Here is a 24,153-nt window from a genome sequence, read left to right on the forward strand (position 1 = left end):
ACACAGACACACACACACAGACACACACACACAGACACACACACACATACACACACAGACACAGACACACACACACACACACACAAACAGACACATACACACACACACATACACACACACAGACACACACAGACACATACACACACACACACACACACAAACAGACACATACACACACACACATACACACACACAGACACACACAGACACAGACACACACAGACACATACACACAATCACCCACACTCTTCCTTTTCAGATAATGATCTAACTCCCTCTCGAATGCCTCGATTGAACCTGCCTCTTGCAGCCTCTCGGGCAGCGCATTCCCGATCCTAGCCGCTCCCCGCGTGGAAAGGTTTGTTCGCCTGTCCCCGTTGCCCCTTTTTGCCAATTACGTTAAATCTGCGCCACCCTCGTTCTCCATCCTTGTCACCAACAGGAAGCGGTTCCTCCCCATCGAATCTCTCCGGGACCCTCCCCCCCCCCACCCCCCCCCCCCCCCCGCCCCCGTGATTTTGAACGCCTCGATCAAACTCTCCTTCTGGGCCTTCTCTGGGAGGAGAACAGTCCCATCGTCTCCCAATCTGTCCGCATAGACGCCGCCAACCTTTCCGCACCCTACCTAGAATCTTCACACCCTTCCTGAACTGCGACACCCGGAACTGGACCCGATAATTCCAATCTGGCAGCGGAACCAGCATTCTCCGGCAATGTGGTTCCTCTGTCTCTCTCCGCAGAGGCTGCCTGGCCCGTCACAGTGAGCGGGAGCCTCCGCCATTGGCTACGGGGTACTTTTTAATTATTATTTCGGGTTGACTGTTCACGGATCCCCAGTCGAGAGTCCTTCCTCCCCCAGGGATGTACCGAGCTCACCTCCGGTTCAAAGAGCAGGTGGAAGGTGAGGTGGGGGCGGGGGGGTGGGGGAGGAGGAAAGGGAAAAACAAAAATGACTTCACAAAGTGGAGTAAATGGGGAACAAACTCACCAGACCGCCCACAATCCGCACAGGATATCAGATCTTCGGGACAGCCGGTCTTCTTGTTCCCCGAAATCCCACCCAGGCAGAAATCGCAATAGGTGTTCGGAATGATGGATCCGTCGGGGGCCTTCCTAGCTGGAGGATATTACGCAAGAGTCAATATGGCAGAGAGAGATGCAAATATCTTCCTTTAAATTCCCTGAGCACTTGAAGGTCCTCAGCGGCTTCCTGAACACACGTTCCGGGAAAGAGGGAGCGCGTTCACAGGAGAAGCAGCCAACATGCAACTTCCAGCTCGGGAGTCCATTCATGGACTGCTGCCCCTGTCTTAAAGGGCCAGTCCCATGTCTATCAAATCCCCCAACACCCCCCCCCCCCCAACCTTCACTGCACCCCACCCCCCGCCCCCTACACACACATAGTACAATCATGTCCTGAGGGCCACGCTCTCCCCCGGACAGTATTCTGAAGAAGAGCATTGGGGGTCACCCCAGTGCCCTGGGGAATAGTTCCAGACACAAGCAACATGGCGGAAGAGCAGGCAATCACGTCATTGTCGCGTTGCGGTTTGCGGGAGCTTGCTGTGCGCAACTTGGCTGCCGCGGCGGCCCCATCGCCACAGTGACTACACTTACGAAGGAAGCCCCACTGCTCTGGGACTGCGGGAGGTTGTGACAGGCACTGTGCAAATGCAAACCTTTCCTCTTCTTTCAAAGGTATTGCTACCCTTGTACAGTGGTCAGGGCTGTGGTGGTAGGGGAAGGACTGGCAGGGGCTGGGTTAGGGAGGGAGCCGGGCGAGGGGGCGGGATGAGGAGGTGGCATGGGGGAGGGTCTGACATTGGGGAGGGACTGGGTGTGGGGGAGGGTCTGGGTGTGGGGGAGGGTCTGACAGTGAGGGAGGGTCTGGCAGTGGGGGAGGGGCTTGCAGTGGGGTGGGTTGGGTAGTGGGGGGGGGGCAACATTTTTGTGACCAGCTCTCCATGTCACAACTTGGGGCTGGTTTAGCCCAGTGGGCTAAACAGCTGGCTTGTAAAGCAGAACAAGGCCAGCAGCGCGGGTTCAATTCCCGCTCCAGCCTCCCCGAACAGGCGCCGGAATGTGGCGACTAGGGGCTTTTCACAGTAATTTAATTTGAAGCCTACTTGTGACAATCAGCGATTTTAAAAATAAAAAATAAAAATTTTAAATGTTTTTTTACTTCCTCTGACTCGAGGGGCATGAATGGCGGTGTCGGGGCGATGATGCTGGATCAGTAACCCAGAGGCCCCTGGGTTCAAGTCCCACCTCGGGAAGCTGGTGAAAAGGCATTGGAAGCAGAACTTTGAATATTTCCAAGGCCGAGCCAGATAGATTCTTGATGAACAAGGGGGTGAAAGGTTATCGGGGGGGGGGGGGGGAAATCTCGAGGGGCCGAGTGACCTCATCCTGCTCCTAACGCGTATGTTACACTGGTTCCCCCTGGGGGTTAAGGGTCTCCGTCAGCGTTAAGTGTTGACCCAGTAAAGCTGTCAGTTTAAATCCCATCTCTGTGATCTCCGTTTGTGCGTCTCCTCAGAAGCCACTTTTGCTACTGCCAAACCTTTTATTCCAGACCCCTAAGTCCGCAGTTCATGAGAGCGTTCTCCCCCTCAATAATCCATTATAAAATACAGGCCATTCGGCCCACTCTCTCCATGCTAGCATCTCACCCAATCACCATCTCCTCCATTTCTTTTCCCCTTGTGCGTTTAATCGAGCTTCTCCTCGAAGGTCTCAAAACTATTCACCTCAACACGCCCTGTGGGAGCGAGTTCCACAATCTCCCCACTCACTGGCTAAAGAAGTTTCTCCTGAATTCCCCATTGGGTTCATTGGTGGCTACCGGTAGGCACGGCAGCACAGTGGTTAGCACCGCTGCTTCACAGCGCCAGCGTCCCGGGTTCGATTCCCGGCTTGGGTCACTGTGTGGAGTCTGCACATTCTCCCCCGTGTGTGCGTGGGTTTCCTCCGGGTGCTCCGGTTTCCTCCCACAGTCCAAAGATGTGCAGGTTAGGTGGATTGGACGTGCCAAATTGCCCCTTAGTGTCCAAAAAAAAAGATTAGGTGGGGTTACGGGGATAGGGTGGTGTGGGCTTGGGTTGGGTGCTCTTTCCAAGGGTCGTTGCAGACTTGATGGGCCGAATGGCCTCCTTCTGCACTGTAAATTCTATGATTCTAAATAATCTTATATTGATGCCCCCCCCCCGAGGTCTGTTTTGCCCACAAGCGGAGATATCTGTACATTTAACCTGTCAATCCACTTCACAGTTTGAAAAACCTCAATGAGATTATGTCTCAAGTCTTTTTGTTTTTGAAAAGAGAAAAGAGACACAGCCACTTCAATCTTTCCCGTTTGTTTTACTGCCTCAGTTCTGATATCATCCTCGCAAATCTTCTTTCTCTTGCTGCTCTCTCCAGCGTTTCTATTCTTTTTTGCTAGGAGGGGGTTGGGGGGCATAATTGACGTCGGTGGCCCCTCCCCTGTGGGGTCAGTTAGGGTTGGAGATGGAATCGAACCGGGGTCACCTCTCGCGGGTCGGTTACTCGTGCGATTTAACGCCGGGCTTCCTGCAGCTGTGTGAACACCCACTGAGGGCGAACCTCTGTTTCGTGTTCTCCCTGGGGCGGGGGGGGGGGGGGAGACAAAGGATTGGGGCTCAGCAGGGCGATGCCTCTACTGCGGAATAGCCGAGTGATACACACCAGGGAGCGGACACTGGGGGCTTGTCCATTCCTGGCTGACGTATTCGGAGGGGGGGGGGGGTGAACACTGGAACGTCAACGGGGCTACGTTTCGGCTTTCCTTTTCCCATCATGCTTCCTGGTTTGGTTAACACTGACCCCATGCTCGATTTGATTGATTGCTGAGCGTTTGAGCGGCCGAATCTGTTTTTTCAGCGAGCCCGTCGCAGAGTGAAATAGTTCCCGTCGCTGGATTGTGCAGTGTAAAGTCCAGAGCGAAGGAGAGGACGAGGCAAAGGTCAGACCTCTTGTCTGTTGACGCAATTCGGACTGCGTCCCCTTTATGAACACACACACACACACACTAGTCCGCCTGCCAGGCCGGGACCTGCACAGTCACACACAGGGTGAGGTTCCCGCTCCATTCCGTGTTATTAAAAGACCCAAAACCCCCTCGTGTGAATCGGTGTAAAATGATCTTTACATCTCCCTATCCAAAGGGAACCAATGGACGCGGTTCACTCCATTCTGACGCAGTGTCACCAAGGCGATCGCAGAATAAATCACACCGGGACCATTTCATTCCCGTAACGTCGCTGTTTATTGATTAGGGTGTGGGGATTGGAGATGGGGTTTGGAGGTGGTTGGGGGGCGGGGGGCAAAATCAAATGAGCAACTCCCTCTGGTGCTCAAAGACCAGTTTTGGCCGTTCCAATGCCGCTTCTGTGATCAGTGTTTCCACCAAATTCCATTGAGACAGAGGGTTCAGAGTTAGGGGCTTCTTGCGAACCCACTCATTCACCAATCAGCGTCTCACTCTTGGAAGAACGAGGTGCAAGACGCCATTAATCACAGCAAAATCCTCCGTGGCTGCAGAGACCTCACTTCACAGGGATTTTGCTGGTTGTGAAGAACTCTGGGTCGTGCTGAGGATTTTGAGTCGTGCCCGAGGACAGGACACGATTCCCGTCTCGGTCTCTTCACAAGGGCCCAAATACCCGGCCCACCGCCTCGGCAGGGAGTCACATATACAGATCACCGTGCAAATCCCTTAAAGAACCTCACACTCATCCAAACACACTCACCCTCACACTCATCCAAACACTCACCCTCACCATCATCCAAACACACTCACCCTCACACTCATCCAAACACACTCACACTCATCCAAACACACTCACACTCATCCAAACACACTCATCCAAACACCCTCACACTCATCCAAACACACTCACTCTCAAACTCATCCAAACACACTCACACGCATCCAAACACACTCACACTCATCCAAACACGCTCACCCTCACACTCATCCAAACACACTCACCCTCACACTCATCCAAACACCCTCACACTCATCCAAACAAACTCACACTCATCCAAACACACTCATACTCATCCAAACACCCTCACACTCATCCAAACACACTCACACTCATCCAAACACACTCACACTCATCCAAACACCCTCACACTCATCCAAACACCCTCACACTCATCCAAACAAACTCACTCATCCAAACACACTCACACTCATCCAAACACCCTCACACTCATCCAAACACCCTCACACTCATCCAAACACACTCACACTCATCCAAACACCCTCACACTCATCCAAACAAACTCACTCATCCAAACACACTCACACTCATCCAAACACCCTCACACTCATCCAAACACCCTCACACTCATCCAAACACACTCACACTCATCCAAACACACTCACACTCATCCAAACACACTCACTCATCCAAACACACCCTGACACTCATCCAAACACACTCACGCTCATCCAAACACCCTCACACTCATCCAAACACACTCTCACACTCATCCAAACACACTCACACTCATCCAAACACACTCACACTCATACAAACACACTCACACTCATCCAAACACCCTCACTCATCCAAACACACCCTCACACTCATCCAAACACCCTCACACTCTTCCAAACACACCCTCACACTCGTCCAAACACACTCACCCAAACAACCTCACACTCATCCAAACACACCCTGACACTTATCCAAACACACTCACACTCATCCAAACACACTCACACTCATCCAAACACACCCTGACACTCATCCAAACACACTCACACTCATCCAAACACACTCACACTCATCCAAACACACTCGCCCAAACACCCTCACACTCATCCAAACACACTCACCCAAACAACCTCACACTCATCCAAACACACACTCATCCAAACACACTCACCCAAACACCCTCACACTCATCCAAACACACTCACCCAAACAACCTCACACTCATCCAAACACACCCTCACACTCATCCAAACACACCCTCACACTCATCTAAACACACTCACACTCATCCAAACACACTCACACTCATCCAAACACCCTCACACTCATCCAAACACCCTCACACTCATCCAAACACACTCACCCAAACAACCTCACACTCATCCAAACACACCCTCACACTCATCCAAACGCACTCACACTCATCCAAACACCCTCACACTCATCCAAACACACTCACCCTCACATGCACCCAAACACCCTCACACTCATCCAAACACACCCTCACACTCATCCAAACACATTCACACTCATCCAAACACGTTCACACTCATCCAAACACATTCACACTCATTGAAACACTCACTATCACACTCATCCAAACACAGCCTCACTCGTCCAAACACACTCACACTCACCCAAACACACACTCACACTCATCCAAACACACTCTCACACTCAACCAAACACACACTCATCCAAACACACCCTCACTCATCCAAACACACTCTCACACTCACCCAAACACACACTCACACTCATCCAAACACACTCTCACACTCAACCAAACACACACTCATCCAAACACACCCTCACTCATCCGAACACATTCTCACACTCATCCGAACACACTCTCACACTCATCGAAACACACTCTCACACTCATCCACAATCTCACACTCATCCACAATCTCACACTCATCCACAATCTCACACTCATCCAAACACGCCATCACACTCATCCAAACACACTCTCTCATCCAAACATACTCTCACACTCACCCAAACACACTCACACTCACCCAAACACACTCTCACACTCACTCAAACACACACTCACATTCATCCAAACACACCCTCACACTCATCCAAACACACTCACACTCATCTGAACACACTCACACTCATCCAAACACATTCACACTCATCCAAACACATTCCCACTCATCCAAACACACTCTCACACTCACCCAAACAGACACTCACACTCATCCAAACACACCCTCACACTCATCCAAACACACTCACACTCATCCAAACACACACTCATCCAAACATATTCACACTCATCCAAACACATTCACACTCATCCAAACACACTCTCATACTCACACTGATCCGAACACTCACTCACACTCATCAAAACACACCCTCACACTCATCCAAACACACTCACACTCATCCAAACACACACTCATCCAAACACATTCACACTCATCCAAACACATTCACACTCATCCAAACACACTCTCATACTCACACTGATCCAAACACTCACTCACACTCATCCGAACACTCACTCACACTCATCCAAACACTCACTCACACTCATCCAAACACACTCTCACACTCATCCAAACACACCCTCACTCATCCAAACACACCCTCACACTCATCCAAACACACTCACCCTCACACTCATCCAAATATACTCACACTCATCCAAACACACTCACACTCGTCCAAACACACCCTCACACTCATCCAAATACACTCTCACACTCATCCAAACCACACTCACACTCATCCAAACACACTCTCTCATCCGAACACACTCTCACACTCATCCGAACACACTCTCACACTCATCCACAATCTCACACTCATCCACAATCTCACACTCATCCACAATCTCACACTCATCCAAACACGCCATCACACTCATCCAAACACACTCACACTCGTCCAAACACACCCTCACACTCATCCAAACACACTCTCACACTCATCCAAACCACACTCACACTCATCCAAACACACTCTCACACTCACCCAAACACACACTCACGCTCATCCAAACACACTCTCACACTCACCCAAACACACACTCACATTCATCCAAACACACCCTCACACTCATCCAAACACACTCACACTCATCTGAACACACTCACATTCATCCAAACACATTCACACTCATCCAAACACATTCACACTCATCCAAACACACTCTCACACTCACCCAAACAGACATTCACACTCATTCAAACACATTCACACTCATCCAAACACACGCTCACACTCACCCAAACAGACATTCACACTCATCCAAACACACCCTCACACTCATCCAAACACACACTCATCCAAACACATTCACACTCATCCAAACACATTCACACTCATCCAAACACACTCTCATACTCACACTGATCCGAACACTCACTCACACTCATCAAAACACACCCTCACACTCATCCAAACACACTCACACTCATCCAAACACATTCACACTCACCCAAACACATTCCCACTCATCCAAACACACTCTCATACTCACACTGATCCGAACACTCACACACACGCATCCAAACACACTCACACTCATCCAAGCACATTCACACTCATCCAAACACATTCACACTCATCCAAACACATTCACACTCATCCAAACACACTCTCATACTCACACTGATCCGAACACTCACTCACACTCATCCAAACACACCCTCACTCATCCAAACACACCCTCACTCATCCAAACACACCCTCACTCATCCAAACACACTCACCCTTACACTCATCCAAATGTACTCACACTCGTCCAAACACACCCTCACACTCATCCAAACACACTCTCACACTCATCCAAACCACACTCACACTCATCCAAACACACTCTCACACTCACCCAAACACACACTCACACTCATCCAAACACACTCTCACTCATCCGAACACACTCTCACACTCATCCGAACACACTCTCACACTCATCCACAATCTCACACTCACACTCATCCAAACACACTCATCCAAACACACTCTCTCATCCAAACACACTCACTCTCACACTCACCCAAACACACACTCACACTCATCCGAACACACTCTCACACTCATCTGGACACACTCTCACACTCATCCACAATCTCACACTCACACTCATCCAAACACACTCACATGTACACACACTCACTCTCACAGGTACAATTCCCGTGCTCCTGTTACTGTTCCATGTAAAGTTCTTCACGACATTTCTTTCTGTGAATGGAATAGTGTAAATGAGAGTTGTCTCTGTTGCTTTGTGCCTGGGTCTCAGAGGCTAACGGAGATTGATTTTGCCAACTTCTTTATTTCTCAGCTCTGAATCCACAATTCATCAGGTAGATACGCAGGTAAAGTCTCCATAGTCCTCGAGGACCAGAGGCTGCTTTCCCCTCTGAGGGGGGAGAGCTGACGGGTGGTGATTTAACCCGAGGGTCACCACACCTCAGGTGAGGGGCGAGGTGGAGAAGGCGGGGCCTTCATGGGTAACCTCAGCCGGTGCGGGAATTGAACCCACACTGCTGGCCTCGCTCTGCATCACCAATCCGCTGTCTAGCCAACTGAACTAAACCGAGTAGATCCATATGAGGGACCCACTCACCCCTTCCACAGAACGTACAGAACACAAACAGGCCAGTCAGCCCGAATACTCCCCATGAACCTCCATCCAACCCATCCATCCATCATCTCGCCCGATCAGCATATCCATCTCGCCCTTTCTCACTCGCGTGTATCCAGTTTCCCCGGGAATGTATCATTCATGAGGGAGATTTTGATTTCCGCTGCCGTGGGGACGATTATTCCCAAGTAACTCTTCCTGATATTCTTCCTGATGTACATCGCAGGTTTTCAACAATTTTGATGTCTTTATTTAAACCAGTCTACTTCGGAGGACATGCCCAGCTCGGGAGCAACTTCACCCAACACCCGAGAAGCTCGACACCATCCAGGACAGAGCAGGACCTCTGGACTGGCTCTGCCGCCCCCCCCATCCATCACCCCAACATTCACTCCCTCCACCACCGACGCACAGTGGCAGCCGTGTGCACCGTCTACAAGATGCACCGCAGCAACTCGCCAAGGCCCCTTCCACAGCGCCTTCCAAACTCGTGTCCATCTAGAAGGAGAAGGACAGGAGATGACTCGGAACCCCACCGCCTGGAGGTTCCCCTCCAAGTCACTCACCACCCTGACTGGGAAATATATCGGCCGTCCCTTCACTGTCGCTGGGGCAACATCCTGGAACGCCCTCACTAACAGCACAGCGGGTGCACCTACACCACACGGACTGCAGCGGTTCAAGAAGGTGGCTCACCCCCACCTTCAAGGCCAATCGGGATGGGCAACAAATGCTGGCCTCTCCAGCGACGCCCAAATCTTGAATACGAATCGCCCAAAATGGGAAAATCAGGAGACTGGCCAAACGAAAAACAACACAGAAGTCATGTCCTGGGAGTCTAATGAGGGTTAACGAATTAGAATTGATCGCACGGTCCTCAACGAATGGAGTATGTCCCCACTGAAAAGATGGACGGTGGGGCACCTCTCAATCACGTCCCCCCCTTCCACTGCCGATGTGCTGACGCTGCGGCCGGAAGGTTCTAGAACAGGAGGGGCTTTATTTTCAATGGCTGCGGCGATGGTTTTTGGCGGCGTCGAATCTATCAGCTGCCTCCCATGCCTTGCTGCAATGTGCCGAGTCATTTGCATTCAGCATCCGAAGCTGAATCTCTCTCTCGCTCTCGCTTGCTTGCTTGGAAAAAAAAAAATTCAGAATCCCACATCAATCTGAGGGAAACAAAGGAAAGGCGAAGGTTTGTATCCACGTAATGGCCTTGCAGGAGAGATGCCCCGCTTTCAAATAACATTCGAGGTGTCTTGTTGACGAGTGCAAAGGGAATCATTATTCGATTTTCGAAAGCGGCTCGGTAAACAAGGATCTTTACGCAGTGAATTTAATTTCTCCTCGGTTTATAATTTCCCCCAATCCTCTCCCCTCGCCACCCCACCCACCCCTCCTCTCAGCCGAGAACCGTGAGAAGGTTTGACAGGAAGCCATTAAACATGCCTCCCCCTAATTGAAACTACCAAATGGACTGAGAAATATTAAGCCTAAGGCCTTCACTTATATTTTTTTTCAGGGAGCAAGATGAGTGGTTGCCATGCCAATGGAATAACCAGGGCAACAAAGCAATCCAATTTCTTTCTCAGGCTCTCTTTAAATAGACGAGGCAGAGGAAAATAATACACACACACCAGCTTATTGATCCTCACCCCTCCTCCCAAATTCATCTTTCTCTCCTTAGTTTTGCAGGTTCATCTCCGGCAGAACAGGCCGAAGCCTTCAATCGCCTCCCACACTCTGCGGGCACATAGTGAGGGGGGGGGGGGCTCACGCTAGCGGTGTCCTGGGATTAATTGGCTTTCCATTCTCCGTGAAAGAAAGACTTGCATTTTGATAGCGCCTTCGCAGCCGTGGCGATGCTCCAAGACGCAGCACTTTCCGTTGGAATGTGTGAAACGCGGCAGCCAATTTGCGCACAGCAAGCTCCCACAAACACCAACGTGATAGCGACCAGATCATCTGTTCCGTTTGTTGGCCGAGGGCTAAATATCAGGGATGGACATTGGGTGGGGTTGGGGGGGGGGGGGGGGGGGGGAATCTCTCCTGCTCTTCCAGAAATACTGTTGTGGGATGTTTAATGGGCGACACGTTAGCACAGTGGTTAGCACTGCTGCTTCACAGCGCCAGGGGCCCAGGTTCGATTCCCGCCATGGGTCACTGTCTGTGTGGAGTCTGCACGTTCTCCCCGTGTCTGTGTGGGTTTCCTCCAGTTTCCTCCCACAAATCCCGAAAGACGTGCTTGTTAGGTGAATTAGACATTCTGAATTCTCCCTCTGCGTACCCAAACAGGCGCCGGAGTGTGGCGACTAGGGGCTTTTCACAGTAACTTCATTGCGGTGTTAATGTAAGCCTACCTGTGACAATAATAAAGACTGGTATGATTCTATGATTCTATGAATTATCATATCTGCCTCAAGAGGATATACGGGTTTAATGTCTTATCTGAAGCACAACATTAATTAGAAGTATTTCATGTGAACATATGAAATAGGAGGAGTGGGCTATTTGGCCCTTCAAGCTTAATCCACCATTGGATAAGATCGTGGCTGAACTGTTGTGGTTCGAATTCCCCATTCCTGTCTACCCTCGATAACATTTGATTCCCTCGTCCAACAAGAATCTGTCTACCTCCCTCTGAAAAACCTTCATTGGGTGTTAAGCACTCCTGAGGTGAGGAGAGGTGCGATGGAAATGCAAGTTCTTTCTTTATCGAGAGACTTGCCCCAACCCCAACCCCCCCCGCGGGGGAGGGGGGGGTATGAAGGTTCCACATGCCCACTGTCACAGCTCAACGGGTTGATGATACAACAGCTTAAAAACCGTCCATGGTTCCTCCAATTTCCCCCTTCCTACCAAGGACACAGCGCCGGCTACTAGGCCGATTGATGTATCGCTTTCGGTCGACATGTATGAGTGTTTTGGATCTGCAGTTACAGAGAAAGATCCCAATACAGGGCGATTGGAAACCGGATACGCCCACAGAAATGGAGACAGGCTCACGAGTGATTTTTGAAAACACCATGAGCAGCATTTCTATAGCACCCTGAAGAACCTCTCGCAGGGGGCACTTTCAGACAAAAATTGACACTGAGTCACATGATATGAGGTCAGACGACCAAATAAATTGTCTTCAAAGAGGCAGGTTATAAGCTTAAAGGAGGAGACAGAGACGGCGGGAATCCCAGGCTAACTTATGGGCTGGGGTAAAGATGGTCAAATGACGGAAGAGGATTCGAGATCCTGAACTGTGAAGCGGTTAATCAGCCCCAGACTCAGTCCTCCGAGCGTCGAGTGTGAAGAGGTGAAGACAACATTCTTCACTTGTCACTGAATCAAACCTCCTCTCCCCTTAAAGACAACACTGGCATTGTACGCACAGACTCATTCGATCTCTGGTGTTTATGTAACCAGCTGTTCCACCGCACATTCCATTCGATCGTCTGTGGAAACCCCCAGCCTGAGAGAGAGGGTGATGTCGCTGGAGTAACAATCCAGAGACTCCGGGGCGGGGCACGGGTTCAAATCCCACCCCGGCACCTGGTGGAATTCAAATTCTTTTCTTTTTTAAATGTAGAGTACCCAATTCATTTTTTCCAATTAAGGGGCAATTTAGCGTGGCCAATCCAACTACCCTGCACATCTTTGGGTTGTGGGGGCAAAACCCACGCAAACACGGGGAGAATGTGCAAACTCCACACGGACAGTGACCCAGAACCTGGGACCTCGGCGCCATGAGGCAGCAGTGCTAACCACTGCGCCACCGTGCTGCCCCGTGGAATTCAAATTCAACGAATAAAATCTGGAATTGAAAGTTAGACTCAACAACGGCGACCGTGGCAATTATCATCGACTGTCATAAAAAAATAACCTTGTGATCTTTAGGGAAGGAAATCTGCCCTCCTTAGCCTGTCTAGGTGGCACGTGACTGCTCCCATTGCAATGTGGTCCATTCTTAATTGCCCTCTGAAATCAGTTCAAGGGCGGTTAGGGTTGGGCAACAGGAACATCCCACAAAATAATCAAAAATGATCAGACAATCAATCCCGTTGATTTACGAGTCGGACAATCGGGAACACCTTGAATTGGGATATGCTGACCCCCCTACCCAAATCTCCAATTCCTGTTCAAATCAGTGGTTAACGAGCTCTCTCTCTCTCTTCCGCTCTCTGCCTGGGCTCATGGGAGATGACAGGACAGCTCCCCAGCGAGTAGAGCTGACTCTGGAATCCATCCCCCCACCTCTCCCAAATCAAATTCCCCCAACTTTTGCTGATGAGCAAACATTTGCAGTCCGCAGGGTCGGCTGGACTGAATAATAATCAGCATTTAACAGGAATGCATCGAGGTTCGATTTCTGAACAATTCTGCTGCGGCCGCATGAAGTGTGAATGATGATTGGACTGGAACGAAATGGGAATGCCGTTTAAACTCTGAAAAACAATCCACAAAATAAGGATGCAAAGAAATTCGGACAAGTCTTTTTTTTTTTGTTGCCATTTTCCTCCCTTTGAAAAGGTGAAATCTCCTTCCTGGCCCCCTATTTTCGCAGGAGCCAAATCCCAAATCCAGGTAACCTGGCCCGTAACTGGGGGCAGTGTGCTTTGAAATCAACAGTGATGGTCAGTCTAGGGAGTAGGAAGCTCTGGTCAATTCTTTTCTTTGCTAGGCCAGGGACGGACAATTATTAGTGCCCTCATCTGCCCAATCCTGGTGTTGTCCAGCACCCGGAGCCTCATCGCTCCCCCCTGGACTTTGGGATAATGGCGTTGGACAAAAAAAATACCAGATCTCAGGGATGGGGAAAATCATCCGAGTGCCTCAATTAGATTCCAGCCTGTAGTGTTTATTTAAATAAGATATGCAAGATGGATGACGGACTTAGAGCCAGGAAGACTGATCACTCCAGCGACACCTGGTGGTCACAGCGTGAAACTACTTGTGACAGTTGACATAGCAAAATTGAATGGGAAATTGTGACAGGAAAACATTTTGAAAGTTCGCAACAAGAAAGGAAGTATATATGCTTGTTTTCTTAACAACATGAAGGTTTGTGTGCCTGGTAATTCGAAGAGAATTTATGCTGTCTTTCGTTCTGTCCCGGGGACTACGCGACTATATCAAGTACATATTGCAAGGGCTGACTCACCTGTTTCTTTGGGTGTTTAATGTGAATTAGAAGGTGCTAATCATAAATAATATTCGTCACCAGATTGTGGTGGTCACCTGGCCAACCACAGACGGGGGTGAAGACGGATGTTCTCGCCTTTACCTCCTTCATAGCCCGGAGGAGAGTTCTGCTTGGGTGGAGGCCACCTACTCCGCACAGTGCCTCGGCCTAGTGTCATGTGAGTGCCCCTTTAAGAAAGGTTTGGTCTGACCACATGACCTGCAGCACGGCTTCAGTGATGTCATTTGTGGGTGGAGCTAGGCTGTGGCTGTCAGGTGAGAGGGGGTTTAGTGTTTTTAGGTTTCAGTTTCGGTTTGTTGCTTTAGACTGCAGAAGAGGAGCAGTGTTTCCCTGTTTTTCATTCTAAAGCTGTTGAATATGCTGGATGGAGGCTGGATCTCCGGGAAAGGACCAGTCCCATTCAGTGAGATTACAGTGTGCTGGGCCAGGCCCTTGAAAGGGGTTTTGGTTTATTGGATTTTGTATTGAATTGGAACAGCTAAGGGGGCTTCATTAAGAGTTATATACAGAGATTACTGTAGCTGTTGTGTTTTTTTAATGTTTGTAATCGATAACAAATTCTTGCTGTGTTTTATATATGTTAACTACATTCTTATAATAAACTTTATTTTGATAAAAGCGCCTCAGAAGTCTGATGAATCGCACCTGAAGTGCGATCTTGCGCTCATCTTAGCCAAATTCATCAGCAAAGTTACAGGTCAGGTGAGCTTCGTAATCCGCTTTGGAGTTTCTAAGCCCTGGCCTCTCACGCTAGTTAGGTGGCCTAATGGAGTTCTTAAAACTGGAGAAGGCCGAGTACAGTATTAGAGGGTCGGTCGAAGGGTTCTATTCGAGATGGCAGCCATTCATTTCCTTTTTCAAAGAGGTAGTCACCGTACGATCAGCTGTTAGAGGAGGATTTAGTTGTAGGTTTGAAGGGTTGGGTTCAGTGGGGTCGTTGAGTATTGACTGCACTGTATCTTTACACATTGGTGGTGTAGTGTGGTATTATTTTGTTACACTGAAAATTTTCTTCAATAAAAATATATATTTTTAAAAGCTTCAACAAGTCTGCCATGGCCAAAAGCAATTTGTCGTTGAATTGATCAGAATACTCTCTTACCTCGATTATGCCTGACTGACAACAAAGCGTTTTGCAAATCTTCTTGATATTACTCCACTGATACACAGGTCAGGACTAATATTGTGTCCCATGAAGTAACTAGCAACTTCCTCAAAAGCTTTGTGCTAATTCCCAGTCTAAATATACTCAAGAGAACGGTAATGCTGTCATTGTTTCAAAACGAATGACATGAGGTCAGGTGAAGCACTGCCATTTCCTCTTTCATTCTGTATAATCTTACCTCTTCATAAATACCAATCAATAGCTATTAGCCTGAAAATTATGACCTGTTAGCATCACATTCTCTATCAGTTAGAGAGATCAGGAATATATGACGTCAGTGCACACATTATTTCCAGTGCATGTCTTCACTGTGAAAGCATTTACTCTTCATTTGGTGACCTGATATCCTAGATATTTTGTCAACATGTTACGTTTCAGTACATAGGAGGCATCTTCTTGCTTCTGGAGGCTGTCATTTCTGCTCTTGGGTCAGTAAAAAAAAAGGTATACCACAACCAGAGTTCTCTCCTTTACCCTGAAGAAATTTCTGATAATTTGGCCATTAGCTGGGAGATAAAGCCTCCATCCTGGAGTCCGAATGAGTAGGAAAGCCCCAGGCCTGAAGCCGGGCCTGTGCTAAGTTAGCTTCCCGTTTGATTACCCTAGGTGAGGGCTACCCCCAAAGGGAAGGGTCAGATATACCCTAAGAGACATCCTCCACGGTTGGAGTACAATGGAGCGCTCACCATCAATGCTCTCTCATCAATAATGGCCACTTGTGCCAGGGGTAGTGTCTCCAGCAATACCACAGAAGCATAGCAAAGTTACAGTGAATGGATAGGCCATCCAGCCCCATCGAGAAGAATACTCTCAAATTGAGTTAGCAACCCTGGTTACAACGGTCCAACCCACATGACCGTTGGGTGGAGGCGAAGAACAAAGGCCCTGACTCGAACCCAAATCTACTGGAGCACAAATAAGGCTCGAAGGGAAAAGGTTTTAGAGATGGGGAAAGAATGAGCCTACAGGCCGAGGAGGAACCTTTCTGAAAAGAAAACCACTGCGCCTCGACTGGAGGGTTTGGGTCTCATTCAGAGAGCCGCACATCAGTCAGGGCGTGAGACCGTTCCGACAGGGTTTAGAAAACATCGGCGAGGTGCTTCCCGGTGACGCGGAGCCTGAGTTACAATGATAGGCTGGAGAAACGGGGGCTGTTTTCCTTGGGGGAGGGAGGGTTGAGAGGAGATTTGATAGGGGCGTTCAAAATTTGGACGGGTCTTAGAAACATTGAAAATGGGAGCAGGAGGAGGCCATTGGGCCTTGAACCTCCTCCGTCAGTCAATAATAATAATAATAATCGCTTATTGTCACGAGTAGGCTTCAATGAAGTTACTGCGAAAAGCCCCCAGTCGCCACATTCCGGCGCCTGTTCGGGGAGGCCGGTACGGGAATTGAACCCGCGCTGCTGGCCTTGTTCTGCATTACAAGCCAGCTGTTTAGCCCACTGTGCTAAACCAACCCCACGATCATGGCTGATCCTCTTTCGCTGCCGCCTCACGGCGCCGAGGACCCGGGTTCGATCCCGGCCCCGGGTCACCGTCCGTGTGGAGTTTGCACGTTCTCCCCGTGTCTGCGTGGGTTTCGCCCCCACAACCCAAAGATGTGCAGGGTAGGTGGATTGGCCACGCTAAATTGCCTCTTAATTGGAAAAAGAAATAATCGGGTATTCTTAAATTTTTTTTAAATGGCTAATCGTCTATCGCAACGGCATACTCCAGAGCTCCCTCCGGAACCTTCTAGATTATAGTGTCTATTTCCTTCTTAACTATATTCAGCGACTTGGCCTTCACGGCCTTCTGTGATGCAGAATTCCACAGGTTCACCACCCTCTGAGTGAAGAGGTTTCTCCTCATCTCCGTCCTAAATGGCTACCCCACATCCGGAGACTGTGGGCCCTGGTTCTAGAACCCTCCCAGTCAGGGGAAGCAACATCCCAGCCTCCAGTCTGTCCAGCCCCGTCAGAATGGTGGACGTTTCAATGTGATCCTCTCTCATTCTTCTAAACTCCAGTGAATACAGGCCTAGTCGGACCAATCTCTCCTCATCCGACAATCCTGCCAACCCTGGAATCGGCCTGGTGATCCTCCCCGCCTCTCCCTCGATGGAAAGTATCTAAGAGGCAGAAAACCGGGTACAGTACTCCAGCTGTGGGCAGGGTAGATGGGGAGGAACTATCCCGACTGGTGTGAGGGTCCAGAACCTCAGGAGAGCCAGATTTCAAGTGATTGGCGACAGAAATAAAAGTGACTTTTTCTCACAGCGACTGGTTAGGGTCTGGAATGAACTGCCTGAGGCAGATTCAATGGAGGCCTTCAAGAGGGAGTTGGACGTGCGCCTGAAAGGCAGTTTAGAGAAAGGGGTTGGGGGGAGTAGCTTTTGCAGAGGGCTGGCATGAACGCAATGGGCTGAATGGCCTCCTTCTGTCCTGCGACTGTTCTTTGACCCCTTTCCACCCCTGACGAACACAGAAACACATTTCCCCAGCCCAGGCGGCCAAACAAAGGGAATCATTAAGCTTACGCTTGTGGCTGTTCTTGCGATGGAAAGGTAGAGTGTGTCGTTCCAACTCGTCCTCCCCTTCTTCCTCTGCCAGGTGAGTATGAGTGTAGTGGTAGCTCAGGCCCGGTCTGTTCTTGTATCGTTTCCCACAGACTGTGGCGCAGGAAAGGAGCGGGAGACAGGGACGGAACAGAGGGGGAGAGAGGGGGAGTGAGAGAGGGGGAGAGAGACAGAGAAAGAGGGGGGAGACAGGGAGTGAGAGAGAGAGTGCGAGGGGGAGAGAGAGGGGAAGCGAGGAGGAGAGAGAGAGAGAGAGAGGGAGGGAGCGGTGGGGAGCGAGAGGGGCAGAGAGGAGAGACAGGGTGAGAGAGTGAGTGAGAGAGATTTAGAGAGGAGAGAGAAAGTTAGAGAGAGAGAGATTCAGGGAGAAGGGGAGAATGAGAGCGAGAGAAGGAGACAGAGAGAGAGAGAGAATGAGTGAGAGAGAAAGAGACAGAGCGAGAGAGAGAGATAGAGAAGACATTAGTCACCTCGACATTGCAAAAATCACCAAGAACAACCTGCCAAAAAACAGCAGCTCTCCCCCTCATCTAATCATTTTCATTGACTGGGACCCGGACTCGATGGGGGAAACACTCAGTGAGGAATTCTGGGATCAAGCCCCATTCGAGACTTGAGCACAGGATCTCGGCCGACACTTCCAGTGCCAGTCCTGAGTGAGTGCTGCACTGTCAGAGGGGCAGTACTGAGGGAGTGCCGCACTGTCAGAGGGTCAGTACTGAGGGAGTGCAGCACTGTCAGTGGGTCAGTACTGAGGGAGCACAGCACTGTCAGAGGGTCAGTACTGAGGGAGTGCTGCACTGTCAGAGGGTCAGTACTGAGGGAGTGCTGCACTGTCAGAGGGTCAGTACTGAGGGAGTGCAGCACTGTCAGAGGGTCAGTACTGAGGGAGCACAGCACTGTCAGATGGTAAGTACTGAGGGAGTGCTGCACTGTCAGAGGGTCAGTACTGAGGGAGTGCTGCACTGTCAGAGGGTCAGTACTGAAGGAGCGCTGCACTGTCAGAGGGTCAGTACTGAGGGGGTGCTGCACAGTCAGAGGGTCAGTACTGAGGGAGTGTCGCACTGTCAGAGGGTCAGTACTGAGGGAGTGCCGCACTGTCAGAGGGTCAGTACTGAGGGAGTGCCGCACTGTCAGAGGGTCAGTACTGAGGGAGTGCTGCACTGTCAGAGTGTCAGTACTGAGGGAGTGCCGCACTGTCAGAGGGTCAGTACTGAGGGAGTGTTGCACTGTCAGAGTGTCAGTACTGCGGGAGTGCTGCACTGTCAGAGGCACCGTCTTTCAGACAAAACATGAAACCAAGATCCTGTCTGTCCTTTTTGGGGACGGGGGGCAGCAATGGGGGTGCGGGGAATTCTCCTCAGTGTCCTGGCCAATAATTAAACCTCAATTGCCGTAGTTGTGGGAGTTTTTCTGTGTTTCCTACATTATAACAGGGTAAACATTCCCATCCTATCCGCTGCGGGGAACGTCATGGGTGGGATGGAAGATTTGGCGGATCATTTAAAGGTCCGTTGATCCCGGGCGGGAACGTCCTCTCTCGGGATGGGCGTGATCGGAAAATCCCGCCCTACACTTCAAAAAGGTGCTGTGGTGACGATAGCGAGCTTCGGGATTTCCTCGTTGGGAAAGGTGATTTCGGAGTGATGCCCACCCTCTGGTTACGGAATCTACTTACTGTCGCAGACGTATGGCTTATCCCGGTCTTCCAGGGACGTCGGCTCTTGTCTCTTGCGCATTCCTCCGATGCCACAGGTCTAGGAGAGAGAATCGGAAGGCCTGGTGTTACCTTAACCTCAATATCGCCCTCCACCAGTGGTTGGGCCCACCTCGGTTTTGAGTGCGCAACTCCACCAACCAAAGAGTCACCCAGACTCAAAACGCTGCCTCCCCTCTTTTCTCCTCAGAGGCTGTCGGGCCTGCTGAGATTGTCCAGCATTTTCTGGTTTTGTTTCTCATTTTGTTGACCATTGCCCGCGCGTCAATCTTGTGTCCCAGTGAGATGAAGGAGGGCCACTCAGGCGGCCCTAACTAGCCGGTGTCACTCATTACTGTCCTGCACACACACACACACACACACACACAGGATGCTTGAATTCACGATGGGGTCGTTGACCGAGTAAACGAGGAGGGATCGTTTCCGCTGGCGGGATGGGGGGGGGGGGGGGGGTGAAGGGGGGGGGGGGTGTTGGTAACAGCAAGGATGAAAGCGACTGGGGCGGCACGCGGCGCAGTGGTTAGCACTGGGACTGCGGCGCCGAGGACCCGGGTTCGAATCCCGGCCCCGGGTCACTGTCCGTGTGGGGTTTGCACGTTCTCCCCGTGTCTGCGTGGGTCTCACCCCCACAACCCAAAGATGTGCAGGCTAGGTGGATTGGCCGCGCTAAATTGCCCCTTAAACGGGAAAAAAAGAATTGGGTACTCTAAATGTATTTTTAAAAAAGGGATGAAGGCGATTGGCAAAACATTCATTGCCAAGAGAAGGAGAATTCGTTTGTCCGAATGTGGCAGGTTGCCGGGATCTGCAGTGTGCTGCCTCTAAGGGCGGTCGGAGCAGTAACTTTCAAAAAGGAAAGGGTTAAATTCTTGAAGTTCAAAAGTTTGCAGAGTTATTATTGGGGAGAGCAGCGGCGAGTGGGACCAATGGGGCAGCTCTCGGAGAGCTAGCACAGGCCCGATGGGCTGAACAGCCGCAGTCCGTGTATCATTCTGTCATTCTCTGACCTTTAAGCCTCGATATGAAATCCTTGCAGCCCCTTAAAAGAAAAATCTTAGAGCACTTGAAGGAGGCCATTTGGCCTGTCGGGTCTGTGCCGGCCCGTTGGAAGAGCTGTCCAATTAGCCTCGCGTCTCCTGCTCTTTCCCCATAACCCTGAAAATTCGTCCCCGTCAAAATTAGCGTCGAGGCTTCCAGGTTTCCCTCATCATCTCTCCCACTGGGTGGTCACCCCAAACTCCCAACAGAATTCGTACCATTCCCTTTCACCCCCACGTTGACATCCCTGCCCTCGGTCGCCCCGCCTGCCTCCTTCAGTAAACGGAGCCACGCGTGGAAATAGTTGTCCAAAACCAACTTACTCTTCCTTTGGTTTTATTCTTCCGCTTTGGTGCATCTTCCTCCAGCTCCTCGGTCTCGATCTCGTGAGGGAAATCGCTTGCCAAGATCCTCTGGGAGAGAAACGCAGATTTGAGAATATTGACAGTCAGCCGGGCCAACTCTGATTGGATGAATTCCTGGGGGTATCACCGACCCGCACCCCGCACCGCCCCCCCCCCTCCCTCCCAAACTCTGGCCAATTAGCCCCCCACCTACCATTGGTCCAACAACATGTCAATCATCCCAAGACACCCCAGCCCACACCGTGACCAATTGTAAAGCGAGCAGCCTCTCCTTCATCGATTGGATGACTCGCGACGGCCAAGAGCGTCGAGTCAATGACCTTCCACCCCCCCCCCCCCCCGCCCCCCCCGTACTTTGCGCCTACCTGACATTCGCTGATACCCTCCTCGTCTTTTGTCTCGGCCTTTTTCTCCACCGCCTCCGCGCACAGGAGAGCCTCCAGCGCCGGTCCCTCGGGTAACAACCCCTCCTTCTTCAGGGCCACCTCGGTATCTGAACAAAGGCCGCAAGAAAAGGAAGCATTAGAGGCAGCACGGCGGCGCAGTGGTTAGCACTGCTGCCTCACGGCGCCGAGGTCCCGGGTTCGATCCCGGCTCTGGGTCACTGTCCGTGTGGAGTTTGCACATTCTCCCCGTGTCTGCATGGGTCTCACCCCCACAACCCAAAGATGTGCAGGGTAGGTGGGTTGGCCGCGCTAAATTGCCCCTTAATTGGAAAAAAATGATTGGGTACTCTAAATTTATTTTTTAAATAATGGCAGCCATACTGGATTGTTGTAAAATTCCATCTGGTTCACTAATAATATCATCATCATAGAATTTACAGTTCAGAAGGAAGCCATTCAGCCCATCGAGTCTGCACCAGCTCTTGGAAAGAGCACCCTACCCAAGGTCAACACCTCCACCCTATCCCCATAACCCAGTAACCCCACCCAACACTAAGGGCAATTTTGGACACTAAGGGGCAATTTATCACGGCCAATCCACCTAACCCGCACATCTTTGGACTGTGGGAGGAAACCGGAGCACCCGGAGGAAACCCACGCACACACGGGGAGAACGTGCAGACTCCGCACAGACAGTGACCCAGCGGGGAATAGAACCTGGGACCCTGGCGCTGTGACACATGTCCCCTTCAGTGAAGGAAATCGGCCGTCCTCACCCGGTCTGGCCTACTCGTGACTCCAGACCCACACCGACGTGCGTGGCCCTTCAGTCCCTCTGAAATAGCCCAGAAAGCCACTCGGTTTCTTAGCGAGGTGGGGGGGGGGGGGGGGGCGGGGGGGGGGGAGAGCAAGGATAGCTGGGTTTGCCCGCGATGCCCACCTCCAATACATGAAGTCCCTCGAGCCTGCTCTGCCATTCAACTGGACCACAACGCCTGGGCCGCTGAAGGCGTGGACAGCAGCGACGGCGCGATTAAAATCAGGCAATGTGCAAGAGGTCAGAATCGGAGAGGTCTCGAAGGGTGGGGGGGTGGTGGAGGCTGCAGAGAGGGGAGGGTTTGATAAAGGGGAGCGGACAAAGTCGCACAGGCAAGGCAGGCCTCAGCAGCGGCTGCTAGGCCGCAGCCTGCTAGTGGACAGGGTGCAGAGCTAAAGTTGCCCTCAGCGTTTCCAGGTTGGGTTTGAACCCTCTCTGATGAGTGTGGCTAAAAGGTTTGTGACAGTAAGCCACCCCCCCCCCCTCAAAAAAAAACATCCAACCCCCATGAGCCAGTGAAAAAGTTGCCAACGCGCTCTTCACAGTCATGTGAGGTGGTAGGAAGGTGAGTGGGGTCTGCGGAAGCGTAATCCAATGCCTAAGACAAGACGATGTGGGGCTGGAGTGGAAATGGGGGTGGGAGTGGGAGGAGAGGAAAAGGAGAGAGGGAAATTTTTCAGTCTTTAAGTCTGGCTGAAATGCAGGCAGCTCTCCACAGACTGCCATCCCTGACCACCTCACCTTTAAGCGTGAACTCTTCACTGGCAGTCAGTCAGTGGGGATGAGGCGCTAATTCACTGCCCATTAATTTAGTGACTGATCGGTTATTAGTCAGTCCCAGAGGAGGCAAGAGAAATTCATTATGGCCAATCAGTGACTCTTAAAGGGGCGACAATTGCCCAATTCTGACAGGTTACTGAAGAGTAGTCAGGCTGAAGAGAGAGAACTGATCAATTAGAAACTAAAAGACTGATCTGAAGATTAGACGGTTCATCAATCAAATGGATTTGTCAATGATTTTATTAAACCACTTGGCACCTGTTACGCCCGGTGTAACGGCTCAAGGATCGTAAAGTTACAGCACCTGTCTTATGTAGAAACTCCCATCGCAGAAACAGGCCATTCGGCCCAACGAATCCATGCGGGGTTTTGTGCCCCACACAAGCCCCCAGCCTATCACTCCTCCGCCTATCCTTCTATTCCTTTCTCCCTCATGTCTTCATCCAGTTTCCCCCTGAATACATCGACTCACCTCAGCCCCCTCCTGCGGTAGCGAGTTCCACATTCCCCCCCACAGGAGGAGGCCAGTTGGCCCATCGTGTCTGTGCTAGCTCTCCCATGAAGGAGCAATTCAGCCGGTGCCACCCCCCCCTGTCATAAATCTGACGTGAGGCCGTTTTTATCAGGTCGGGAGTGTGAGCCAGGAAGTCGCCAGACTCCACGAACCCAACACGGGGGGGGCTGAATACCTGGGCCTCGGTGTACGAGGAAACTGACACAACTGGTAGATTTTGTTTTGCATAGACGCAAGATGGTGCCAAAAGTTCAGACTTCGGGA

General features: G+C 50.9%; 1 protein-coding gene across 2 annotated transcripts in view; it reads right to left on the reverse strand.

Moving 5' to 3' along the window:
- Positions 1–24,153, reverse strand: part of dpf1 (double PHD fingers 1) — a 74,285-nt gene that overhangs the window by 26,262 nt on the left and 23,870 nt on the right. The window contains exons 4-8 of one of the 2 annotated variants that reach the window (XM_072490019.1): positions 21,758–21,885; positions 21,351–21,440; positions 19,951–20,029; positions 18,234–18,365; positions 989–1,117 (exon numbers count right to left, since the gene is read on the reverse strand). In XM_072490019.1, the coding sequence (XP_072346120.1) occupies positions 989–1,117; positions 18,234–18,365; positions 19,951–20,029; positions 21,351–21,440; positions 21,758–21,885 (558 nt within the window). The remainder of the gene's footprint in view (positions 1–988; positions 1,118–18,233; positions 18,366–19,950; positions 20,030–21,350; positions 21,441–21,757; positions 21,886–24,153) is intronic. The other variant, XM_072490020.1, reaches the window with a different exon arrangement.

Source organism: Scyliorhinus torazame, chromosome 25 (assembly GCF_047496885.1).
Source record: "Scyliorhinus torazame isolate Kashiwa2021f chromosome 25, sScyTor2.1, whole genome shotgun sequence".
NCBI lineage: Eukaryota > Metazoa > Chordata > Chondrichthyes > Carcharhiniformes > Scyliorhinidae > Scyliorhinus > Scyliorhinus torazame.